Source organism: Geotrypetes seraphini, chromosome 7 (assembly GCF_902459505.1).
Source record: "Geotrypetes seraphini chromosome 7, aGeoSer1.1, whole genome shotgun sequence".
NCBI lineage: Eukaryota > Metazoa > Chordata > Amphibia > Gymnophiona > Dermophiidae > Geotrypetes > Geotrypetes seraphini.
In genome coordinates, this window is record NC_047090.1 from 180,056,835 (window position 1) to 180,069,952 (window position 13,118).

At 43.7% G+C, this 13,118-nt stretch overlaps 1 protein-coding gene across 6 annotated transcripts in view; it reads left to right on the forward strand.

The window, feature by feature from the left end:
* Positions 1 to 13,118, forward strand: part of KCNK10 (potassium two pore domain channel subfamily K member 10) — a 155,335-nt gene that overhangs the window by 111,944 nt on the left and 30,273 nt on the right. For all 6 annotated transcript variants that reach the window (XM_033950838.1, XM_033950837.1, XM_033950840.1 and 3 more), the window contains 2 exons: positions 7,009 to 7,126; positions 9,085 to 9,245. In XM_033950838.1, coding sequence (XP_033806729.1) covers positions 7,009 to 7,126; positions 9,085 to 9,245 — 279 coding nt within the window. The remainder of the gene's footprint in view (positions 1 to 7,008; positions 7,127 to 9,084; positions 9,246 to 13,118) is intronic.

Below are 13,118 nucleotides of genomic sequence, written 5' to 3' on the forward strand. Positions count from 1 at the left end.
AGAAGAGCATTGTATCTGAATTCAAGAAAGCACAGAGAATCTCTAGGAAAGGAAGTGATAGTTGAGCTTATTCAGTGAATACAGATGGACAGACTGCATAGGCCATATGATCTTTATCTGCCTGTCATTTTTTTTTTTTATATAAATCTTTATTGATTCTCCAAACCAACAACAGTGCAATAAACAATTAAATGTACAATATAGTGAACAAGAAAAAGCACCTTTATCTTTCATAAAAACATCTGCTGTTATTTTTTGTACGATTCTGTGTATAGGAGTAGCTGATATCCTGTATGGACTAAATTAATGCACGGCAGCTCCCTAATTCCATAATCTCGTGTGCATATTTTCACACAAGTTGTAGAATGGCAGTTATGCGTGTAATTTAATTGATAAATTAGGCGCTAATTGACACAACCTACCATAATTAGTGGTTCAGGAAGAGGGGGCAGGGGATGCTTACCCAATAGCAGCAAAGCAGGCCAGCATCTCCCCTCTCCCACCCCTCCCAGTACCTCTCAAGTGCTGCTGGTCTCCACTGGCAGTGAGCAGGGACTCCTACCTGCCGCTCATGCCAGCCCCGAGCCCTCCCTCTGATATAACTTCCTGTTCATGGGACCAAGAAGTTATAGCAGAGGGAAAGCTCAAGCTATTTGTTCTTGGTGAAGATTGCTGGATTAAGAAGTACTGGATGTAGGGGGGGGGGGTAGGGGGGTGCATTTAAGAGGATGCATACTTTGAAACTGTAGCAAGGTATTCCTGTCTGTAGATTTAGAAAATACTGAAGTCTCAAATTTACCTAATTGATGGAATACTTTAATAGCGACTTTTTGTTCTTATCAGCATTTTAGGAGACAATTGAAAACAGATTTGTTTGCAGGATTTTCAGGAAATTAATTATATTCAACTGCATAAGTGCAGTTCTTATTTTAGTTTTGTAAACCGCATAGAACTTAATGGTATTTTCAGTATAGAAATACATTTTTATGTTAGCTAAGAACGCAATCTCTGAATTGTACGCTGACAGTCGTTCAGTTCTTGGACAAATGCTTGAAATGCATTCAGGATTCCTTTCCATATAAGAAAAATATTGGTAATTTACATGCACCAACATAATCCCTGTTGAAACAAATTGGCTATTGTGGGATTTCAAAACACCCTCAAGCCTGATATATGCAGATAAATCTGATCATTGAATATAAAATGCTTATTGTGACATGCCAGAAAGTCTGTAGACACTTGACATGGGCGAGGTTGGGACTCCAGCACCTTCTCAAACACAAAGGCTGTTCTTATGCTCTTACATGTGCCAAGTATAGGACAATGAAGCCATTGTGACATCACTGATGAGGTTGGTTCTGAGGCATTATGACATCACAATACCAGCTCTGGAATGTTGCTACTCTTTGGGTTTCTGCCAGGTTCTTGGGACCTGGGTTGTACCACTGTTGGAAAACAGAATTCTGGGCTTCATGGACTCTTCTGTCAATTCTTATGTTCTTATACAGATTACAGAATCCGGGGGGGAAGTGTCCCCTTTTTCCAAAGAGTGGGCATTATTGACACACAAAATGTTATGTTTCTTCTGCTCTTTTTCATTTGCCAATGGCATTAAACCTCTTGAGCAATGTCACTGACGTGTCCTATGCTGTTTCAAACGAATGTACATCCCAAGTGTCTTACTATATCACCTCAGTCCACATTTCTTATGCTTTATTTATCATCCAAGAAATTGGTGTTAATTAGGTGTTACTGTAGTCATTCGTCTTTGTTTTGTACATAATTAGGAATTACAAAGCATAATACACTTCTGATCAGTTGATCTTTTCACAATGAGGTTTATGATACATTTGAATCCCTCAATGCCACTTACGACCTTTGCTTAGAAAGGGTTTTTTGGCTCTCTGGAAGCTTCGGTCCATTAGAGCAGTGTTCTTCAACCTTTTTACACCTATGGACCGGCAGAAATAAAAGAATTATTTTGTGGACCGGCATCGGCGGTTGAAGAACACTGGGCTAAGTCGTGGGCCAGCCCCTGCCCATCTCTACCCAATCTCCACCCCAGACCCTGCCCCCATAGTCCTAATTGTAACACTAGTTTTTCCATTCATTTCTCATACATAAACACAATATAATCTTATTAACAACGCATCGATCGCACCGCGGACCGGCAGTTGAAGAACACAGTTTTGGGCCTGATGCACATGCCGGCCCTGTGGACCGGCACCGGTCCATGGACCGGTGGTTGATAGAACATTGCATTAGATCATATTTTGATGCTTCATCATTCAGAATTACAGTACAATCCCTTATACTAAGCCAACTTCACTGCTGCAATATTGCCTATCTGGCAATTACCCAGAAGAACTTGCAGCGACTACAACTGGTGCAACATGCGGCGGTCAGACTGAAGAAGTTCGATCACCTAACTCCTTCCTACCGACTCCTGCACTGGCTGACGATGGAGGCACGTGTGAAATTTAAGTCGGTTGTTTCTGCTTAAGGTACTTTTTGGCCTAGCCCCCATAAAGACATCATTAGCAATCTCTTCTCATATCAGGCAGCATTATGGGGTAAAGATCTGAAACAATTACTCATGCTTGCGATACCTATGGGGAATTTATGGAAACACCTAAAAACATATCTGTTCCTAAAGTACGTAGGCAGATGCACCGCACCAATCTCTCCCCACAACTGATCGCTAAACTTCAACTCTGTTAGTACTACCCATATCTGTAACATTTTAATCATTGTAAACCGCATAGAAACTTTACGGTCCTGCGGTATATAAACTGTTATTATTATTATTAGATTATGGTGTTATATTTTGAAATCAAAACTTTTTATGCTTCTTATATGAAACAGAAAAACCAGACAAGCCACAAGAAAGGAAGAGCTCTTTGATGTCCTCTGTTAAAAACGGCATCACTAATGAAATGTGTTCAGAGACGATTTTACTTTTTTCCAAATTTCAGCAAAACTATATATCTTTACTTTAGTAATTCATGTTTTACGTTTTGGTTTCTCTCATAAGCACATAAGCAATGCCTCCACTGGGTCAGACCCGAGGTCCATCGGCGACCCCAGCAGTCCGCTCACGCGGCGGCCCAACTAGTCCAGGACCTGTGCAGTAAATCCTCTATCTATACCCCTCTATCCCCTTTTCCAGCAGGAAATTGTCCAATCCTTTCTTAACCCCAGTACCGTACTCTGCCCTATTACGCTCTCTGGAAGCGCATTGGCTAAGGCTCTTAACATTTGCATCTCCTCTTCCTATAGGCTAAGGCTCTTTGCACCTGCATTGTGATGTCATAGAGCTTTATGGTTATAGAAACAGAAACATGATGGCAGATAAAGGCCAAATGGTCCATCCGCAGCATCCACTATCTCCTCCTCTCCCATAAGAACAGAAGAACATAAGCAATGCCTCCGCTGGGTCAGACCCGAGGTCCATCGCGCCCAGCAGTCCGCTCACGCGGCGGCCCAACAGGTCCAGGACCTGTGCAGTAATCCTCTATCTATACCCCTCTATCCCCTTTTCCAGCAGGAAATTGTTCAATCCTTTCTTGAACCCCAGTAATCTACTCTGCCCTATTACGCCCTCTGGAAGCGCATTCCAGGTGTCCACCACACGTTGGGTAAAGAAGATCTTCCTAGCATTCGTTTTGAATTTGTCCCCTTTCAACTTTTCCGAATGCCCTCTTGTTCTTTTATGTTTCGAAAGTTTGAAGAATCTGTCCCTCTCTACTCTCTCTATGCCCTTCATGATCTTGTAAGTCTCTATCATATCTCCTCTGAGTCTCCGCTTTTCCAGGGAGAAGAGCCCCAGTTTCTCCAACCTTTCAGTGTATGAAAGGTTTTCCGTGCCTTTAATCATTCGTGTCGCTCTCCTCTGGACCCTCTCAAGTATTGCCATATCCATCTTAAGGTACGGTGACCAATACTGGACACAGTACTCCAGGTGCGGGCGCACCATTGCCCGATACAACGTAAAATGACTTCCTTCGTTCTGTTGTAATACCCTTCTTGATAGTACCCAGCATTCTGCTTGCTTTCTTTGAGGCTGCCGCGCATTGCGCCGTTGATTTCATTGTTGTATCCACCAACACTCCCAAGTCCTTTTCGAGGTTACTTTCCCCCAGAGCCAACCCCCCCCCCATTTTGTAGCTGAACATCGGGTTCTTTTTCCCTATATGCATGACCTTGCATTTCTCTATATTGGAGTTCATCTGCCATTTATTTGCCCACTCCTCCAATGTTGTCAGGTCTCTTTGCAGTTCTTCACTTGGCGACACCAGAAAGTATTTCTTCACAGAGAGAGTGGTTGATCATTGGAACAAGCTTCCAGTGCAGGTGATCGAGGCAGACAGCGTGCCAGACTTTAAGAATAAATGGGATACCCATGTGGGTTCCCTACGAGGGTCAAGATAAGGAAATTGGGTCATTAGGGCATAGACAGGGGGTGGGTAAGCAGAGTGGGCAGACTTGATGGGCTGGAGCCCTTTTCTGCTGTCATCTTCTATGTTTCTATGTTTATAGTTTTAACCCTGCTACAGAGTTTAATGTCATCTGCAAACTTTATAACCTCGCACTTGATCCCCTCTTCCAGGTCATTTATAAACACATTTAACAGCAGCGGCCCGAGCACAGACCCCTGCGGGACACCACTCGTTACCTTTCTCCAGCCCGAGTAGTGGCCCTTCACCGCAACCCTCTGCTTTCTGCCTGCCAACCAGTGTTTGACCCATCTATGTGCAGGAGCAACGGTGTGGCAAGTTCTTGCATCCTTTCCCTGTGGTTGTGAAGAAGTGAGCTTATAAATGATAGTATTAAATCAGAGGGCTTACTAATTTACTGATGCCAGGACGAGGAGGTGCTGAAAAGTTCTCAGCCCAACCAACCAGCTTCCTAAATTCAGAGCGTTATTTTGCCACTAGAGCTGAAAAAAGTATCTTATTTCGTTAAGCGCCAATTTGCAGAAACAAAATTCTATATTTTTCACATCATTTAAGATCATTAATTGAACCATATCCACGTCATTCTTTTCTTGGTTGGGCTGAGAACTCTTCAGCACTCCCTCATAAGAACATCTGAATAGTCTTACTGGGTCAGACCAATGGTCTGGTAACCAGAGCTGAGATTGTGATGTCATAATGCCTCATTCCACCAATAAGAGCCAACCTTATCAGTGATGTCACAATGGCTTGACTGTCGTATACTTGGCTCACTTTTATTACATACGAGGAGGTGATGAAAAGTTCTCAACCCAACCAACCAACTTCCTAAATTTGAGGCGTTGTTTTGCCACTGTAGCTGTACAGAGTGTTATCTTAGTTTGTTGAGTGCCAATTTGCAGAAACAAAATTCGACTTCGTTTCACATCATTGATTGAACCATATCCACATCATTCTCTTCGTGGATGCGCTGAGAACTCTTCAGCACCCCCTCATAAGAACATCTGAATAGTCTTACTGGGTCAGACCAATGGTTCTTCTAGCCCAGAAGCCCGTTTTCACGTTATTCCAACATGTACCCTTCCGAACGGACTTTAACCATGTAAATCGCCATGGTGGGGAATGAACTTTAAACACATATCTAAATCACCACTTTGGTACCATCCAAAGGCTCTTTCTCCATCATTGATCTAAAACAGTTTCATGGGAATAGGAGAGTTTGTAGCTGTTTCTGAAAGATGGAAGGTTCTGCTCCAAATGTGTATCTATAAGCAGCTTTTTCCAATGCTCTGATGCCATTGCTGAAAAGGCTGTATTCCTCCATTTCATGAAATAATAATAACAATTTATTCTTATATACCTCCAGACCACGAATAGTTCTAGGCGGTTCACAGCAGATAAGGCTGAACGTCCAGCAAATATACAGTTCATAAAAAGACATCAATTTCTAAAATATATATTTTATTTTAAAAAGCATTAGTGAGCTCAGGTTATAAATTTGTCAAATAGTTGTGTCTTTAATCATTTCCTAAAAAAGTAATAGGATGAGAGTCCTGGCATAATTTTGCCAAACCAGGCGTTCATTTTTGGCTGCCTGGAAAGAGAGAGTTCTCTCGAGAAATCTCTTCAAACGACACGATTGGACAGTTGGATATGTGCATAACCGGAGTGATTTAAGGAGAAATGGGAAACGAGCTAACCTGGGGACATCCCGAAGACTGATTTTGAAGCAAATACAGGCGAATTTGAATTCAACTCTCGCCTCAGTCAGTAGCCAGTGTAATTTTTGGTAATAAGGAGTGACCTGCTCCCTTGACACTTAAAGGAGGACCCACTAATAACCAACCCTGAGTTGAGCACAGCTGCCTATTTGGAACATATCGCTGCAAGCGGGTAGCGATCAATTATGGAAGATGCGATACCTCGAACGTCGGTGCTAGCATATTGATTGCCATAATCCGTAGCTAACAGGAGGTTACGCAGAGAAGGAAATGGGCCGATTATATGAAAGAGCTAAGGATGGCGATTCTGGGCCATCTGCAATGTCCTCGGCCATCTGTACGGGAGACCCTATTTACCGCACGTTAGTCCAAAGTGTTGAAATCTTAGTGTCGTGCTGACTCCGGAGAAAAGAATGTGCCTCCCTCCTTCAGCTCTGACCTAAAGGTGAACTCAATTGATCATGCAAATTCACCTGTGTTCACAACCTATCATGGTCAACAAAAATGTAGAGCAGTGCCACTAATTCATCAATCATCAGCTTCTTCGATGTGCTTATTTATGATTTCATGCTCTCTAGGACAGTAATAAATAGAGATGCCTGGACAGAGGACAAAGCCACAACCAATCCTTATGTGCCGAACAATAAATGTAGCTTAGACTTATACCATTAATTAAATTTGTCAATATGTAAGAGTGGAATCTTAGAAGAATGTGTCACTCAGGAGTCGTTACTTTACCGGAAGAGCCTTTATTAATAATGGGCTCATAAAATGTTGGTTTGATGCTTTCTTAACTGGGACAGTTCATATCTGATCTCTGTTTTTCCTTTCAGCATGCCATTGATGCTAAAAATGCAGGTGTCAGTCCAGTCGGAAACAACTCTAATAACAGCAGCCACTGGGATCTTGGAAGTGCCTTTTTCTTTGCTGGAACAGTCATCACGACAATAGGTAAAGGCTTTACAAATTTTGAGTTGTTACACTACTTGTCTCTCAGGAGATACTAATTTTACAGTCTTCTCTTAGGCTTCCATGGTTGGCGTCATGCTGTTGTCCAAGTGGAACTGATATTTCAGCCATTGTGCTGCGGCTGTCTTCAGGGTAAGAACGTCTCAGCACAATGACTGAAAAGTTGATTCCACTAAGTCGATTGCCGCAAGATCTTGACATCCACAACAATAATTTTAGAATGTTAAAAAGAAATCCAGGTAGTTATGAGAGCTCAGGCCAACAGTGAGAATCCAGATCATAACAGAAAGGAGAGTTCCACAGATGTTGGGTCAGGACACGTGATGAATATTAATAATCTTTATTTTCAAGATATTGTCTCCAGAGGCAAAGAGGAATGACTCTTGAAAGCAGAGTCCTATGTATTGCTCAAGGCTGTATTTTATGTGGAAGGCTAGGCAGACTGGATGGGCCATTTTCAATGCCATCATTTACTCTGAGCTCAGTTTTCACAGGGAATTACCCAAGTAGCAGGGGCTCTTACCCAGAAAACTCTCACTCACTAGTAGAAAATAACACGGGAACAAATTTGTCCTTGTCCCCGCAGGAATTCAATTTCCCTGTTCCGTCCCCGTAAGGTTTGTCGCTGTTGCTGTCCCTGCCCCATTCCTGTAAGCTCTGCCTTAACCTCACAAGCCTTGAACATATGATTTAAAAGTATTTGAGGCTTGTGCAGATGAGGACAGAGCTTAGGCGTTGGTGGAATGAGGCATTATGACATCACAATCTGAGCTCTAGAATGTTGCTACTTAGGATTTTAAAGTGTTTGAGGCTTGTGCAGATGAGGACAGAGCTTAGGCGTTGGTGGAATGAGGCATTATGACATCACAATCTGAGCTCTAGAATGTTGCTACTTAGGATTCTAAAGGGTTTGAGGCTTGTGCAGATGAGGACGGAGCTTAGGCATTGGTGGAATGAGGCATTATGACATCACAATCTGAGCTCTAGAATGTTGCTACTTAGGATTTTAAAGTGTTTGAGGCTTGAGCAGATGAGGACAGAGCTTAGGCGTTGGTGGAATGAGGCATTATGACATCACAATCTGAGCTCTAGAATGTTGCTACTTAGGATTTTAAAGTGTTTGAGGCTTGAGCAGATGGGAACGGAGCTTAGGCATTGGTGGAATGAGGCATTATGACATCACAATCTGAGCTCTAGAATGTTGCTACTTAGGTTTTTAAGTTTTTGAGGTTTGCGCAGATGAGGACAGAGCATGCAGGAATGGGACAGGAAAAGAACTTGCAGGGACGGGACAGTAAAATGAGTTCCCATGGGGACGGGGACAAATTTTTCCCTGTGTCATTCTCTACTCACTAGCTCCAACGCAGATATTCAGCACCAATTTCCTGGAGAGGGAAACTGAATATCTGGGATGGCCCAGGGGCGGAGTCAGGGCTGTCCTAAGTCTAACTGGGTACATCTGGGTACCATTGCCGAATAATGTCAGAACCCGGGTAGCTCTCAAAGACTACCCTGGACCCAGATATTCAGTGCTGGCACTCGAACAGGCTGATTGACTAGAATGTTGCTTTGTTAGAAATGTACAGCCAAGTGACAGAATCCAGCAGTTTAACCTCTTATTTATAATACAGAACTGTGAAATGTAGAGGACGAGGTTCCAATCCCACCTCGAATATTCACTTACCCAAATTCAAAGTCTTCTTGTTCTTGCTACAAAGTGGGCGATAACTCTTAGAAAAGTAAGAATTCTTCTTCTGAAGCTTCAAAGCACTTTAGCATATCTCTAACCGAATCTTCTCTCATGCAGTCAAGATTCATTATGTCTGCTCCAAAAGGCTTTGCTTGGGTTGTTGTTTTTTTTTCCAGCTTGCTTTCTTAACGTCTCTCTTTTCCTTTGCATTGGAAGCTTGTCAAAATTCGATTTCTCCTTTCCTCTATAGGGTTTGGCAACATTGCTCCCAGCACTGAAGGAGGAAAAATTTTCTGCATCTTGTACGCAATTTTTGGTATCCCTCTCTTCGGCTTTCTCCTGGCCGGGATTGGAGACCAGCTGGGGACTATTTTTGGAAAAAGTATTTCAAGAGTGGAGAGAATGTTCAGGGTAAGACTCTTCTCTTTTTCACTCTGACGTGTCCAGGGGCGTAGCAAGGGTGGGAAGCGCCCGGGGCAGTGGCGGCCCTGCCCTCTTTTCCCCCGCCACACACCCCTTCCCTTCCCCATACCTGAACTTCGCCAGGGCGAACAGCTTCTCCAACCTGCTGCGGGCACAAGTGGATCGATTTTTCACGCCGTCAAAAATTACAAAGACTAGGGGACACTCAATGAAGTTACAGGGAAATACTCTTAAAACCAATAGGAGGAAATTTTTTTCACTCAGAGAATAGTTAAGCTCTGAAACACATTGCCAGAGGTTGTGGTAAGAGCGGATAGCGTAGCTGGTTTTAAGAAAGGTTTGGACAAGTTCTTGGAGGAAAAATCCATAGTCTGTTATTGAGAAAGACATGAGGGAAGCCACTGCTTGCCCTGGATCGGTAACATGGAATGTTGCTACTCCTTGGGGTTCCGGAATCTTTTGTTACTCTTTGGAATTCCGGAATCTTGCTATTTTTTAGGATTCCGAATGGAATGTTGCTACTCCTTGGGTTTTGGCCAATTACTAGTGACCTGGATTGGCCACCGTGAGAATGGGCTACTGGGCTTGATGGACCATTGGTCTGACCCAGTAAGGCTATTCTTATGTTCTTATGCCCGTGCCAGCCTTGGCTCTCCCTCTGATGTCACTTCCTGGCCCCACAATCAGGAAGTGACTTCAGAGGGAGAGCTGAGGCCGGCACGAGTAGCAGGTTGGAGCTACTGCTCGTGCCGGCCAAGAGTTAGAGGCAGGGGGAGGGGAAGATCCACATGCCACAGGGGAGGGGAAGGGAAAGACCGAGGAGGTGGAGAGGAGAGGTGCCATGCCTCCACCAAGACAGCGCCCAAGGCAGTCCGCCCCCCCCCCCCACCCCTCCACCCCCCACTTACTATGCCACTGGATATGTCTCTGGCAGAATTCTACGAGTTCTATGTCATCTCTTTGTTTGAACTTGCATGTTAAACACAGAGCCTAGTTTTACAGAGAAGGGGGTACATTAACAATAAAGTTATTTGGGGACGAAACCTAGGTTTTTACCCACCAGAGTCACGGAGGCCAGGGACACGGCATAAAAGGACAGCATGAAGAGTTATTTCCCTTCATAAATGACTTATTTGCCTAGCACAGAACTGGATAGCAATGGTCTGCACTACAGAATGGTTTTATAGGTCTCTATAAACCGAATCCATTTTCTGGATTACAAAAGACAATTGGCTTTCTGGTAATGACTGGGGGGGGGGGGGGGTGAGGAGGGGAAGCAACGGGAAACCACCTCACTAATTTTCTGCCAAGAAACCGCCACAACCCCGACGCCATTTACAGCTTGGTATTTCCATACAGGAAACTACCGTTACCTTTTGTGTTGGTTTATTAAAACCGCTTAGCTAAATTTAGGAGATCAAAGCAGTTTACGAATTGATTTAGAACATAAATTCAAAACGGAAAAGAAGTCCACGGAGGACAGGAAAGATTCACACCGTGCAAGATAACAGAGCCAATCATAGCCTCCTAACAAGAGATCCTAACAAGAACTGAAGCAGAACGAGACTTAGGGGTGATCGTCAGTGAGAACATGAAGACTGCCAATCAAGTGGAGCAAGCTTCATCCAAGGCAAGGCAAATCATAGGTTGCATACGCAGGAGTTTCGTCAGCCGTAAGCCTGAAGTCATTATGCCATTGTATAGATCCATGGTGAGGCCCCACCTGGAATACTGTGTGCAATTCTGGAGGCCGCATTACCGTAAGGATGTGCTGAGACTGGAGTCGGTCCAGAGAATGGCCACCCGGATGGTCTCGGGACTCAAGGATCTCCCGTATGAGGAACGGCTGGATAAGTTGCAGCTGTACGCACTCGAGGAACGCAGAGAGAGGGGTGACATGATCGAGACATTCAAGTATCTCACGGGCCGCATTGAGGTGGAAGAAGATATCTTCTTTTTTAAGGGTCCCGCGGCAACAAGGGGGCATCCGTGGAAAATCAGGGGCGGGAAACTGCACGGGGACACCAGGAAATTCTTTTTCACTGAAAGGGTGGTTGATCGCTGGAATAGTCTTCCACTTCAGGTTATTGAGGCCAGCAGCGTGCCTGATTTTAAGGCCAAATGGGATAGACACGTGGGATCTATTCACAGAGAAAGGTAGGGGAGGGTCATTGGGGTGGGCAGACTAGATGGGCTGTGGCCCTTATCTGCCTTCTATTTCTATGTCTGTGTCTATGTTTAAAGACAGCTTTGGTCACAGGCCCCTTCCAATTCTCAGAGGAAAGCCTTCTGGGAAAAAAAATACCGTCAGATGCTTTTTGAAAGACTTCAGTGATTCTTCCTTTCTAAGAGTTATTAGTAAGGTATTCCATAGAGCTGGGCGCTAGATAAAAAAAAAGCAGCAAGGTTTCTAGTAGTCACTGGTTATGCCTTCTCCGCACTTAGCATTGCCGATCTATTATCATTTAAAGATCTCATCAATCTACTACTACTTATCACTTATAAAGTGTTGAAAGGCATACGCAGCGCTGTACATTTAACATTTATAGACGGTCCCTGCTCGGAAGAGCTTACAATCTAACTTGGACAGACAGACATGCCATAGAGGGTAGGGGGATGCATATTCATTGTAGATATCCTGAAAGCCTGACTAGCCGGGTCTACCCCCATGGACTGTGTCGAGAATCATTGGTCTAGGACACCCACTACCCTCGCAACGATTCTGTATGGACTATTCTCTAGTCTTAATACTCTTTGAAAGGATAATCAGTTATTCACACCGCTCATGATTTTACAAATCTCTATTACAAGAGGGTGCTGAAAGGTTCTCAGCCCAACCAAGAAGGGAATGTTGCGGAGCCATGAAACTTCCATCTTAATCTACTCGAGACATATAATCTCATCAATGCCGACAAACAAGGAGATTCTAACAAAAGCAATTCTTGACGTGCCAGCATCAGTATCTTAAACTCAGTCCTATACTTTATTGGTAACCAGTGAAATTTCAGGAATAATGGGGTAAAAATCAAACAGAAGAGGGAAACGAGCTATTGACTGTTTAACAACCCCTGAAGTAGGGCATATTAGCTGAAATATGGTCATGAAATAAAGAGAACATAAGAACGTAACTTACTGGGTCAGACCAGTGGTCCATCAAGCCCAGTAGCCCGTTCTCACAGTGACCAATCCAGGTCACTAGTGCCCGGCCAAAACCCAAGAAGTAGCAATATTCCATGCTACCGATACAGGGCAAGCAGTGGCTTCCCCTATGTCTTTCTCAATAACAGACGATAGACTTTTCCTCCAGGAACTTCTCCAAACCTTTCTTAAAACCAGCTACGCTATCCGCTCTTACCACAACCTCTGACAAAGCGTTCCAGAGCTTAACTATTCTCTGAGTAAAAAAATATTTCCTCCTATTGGTTTTAAAAGTATTTCCCTGTAACTTCATCGAATGTCCCCTAGTCTTTGTCATTTTTGACGGAGCAAAAAAATTGATCCACTTGTACCCGTTCTACTCCACTCAGGATTCTGTAGACTTCAATCCTATCTCCCCTCAGCCATCTCTTTTCCAAGCTGAAGAGCCCTAACCGTTTTAGTCTTTCCTCATACAAGAGGAGTTCCATCCCCTTTACCATCTTGGTCGCTCTACTTTGAACCTTTTCTAGCGCCACTATATCTTTCTTGAGATAAGGAGACCAGAATTGAACGCAATATTCCAGATGGGGTCACACCATGGAGTGATACAGGGGCATTACAACATTCTTATCCTATCCTGTGAGGTCCTGCCTGCTCTGTTGTGTGTACTTTGATTCCTTTTCCATTTGATTTATTTATCAAGGAATAATGGTCTAGTCTGAG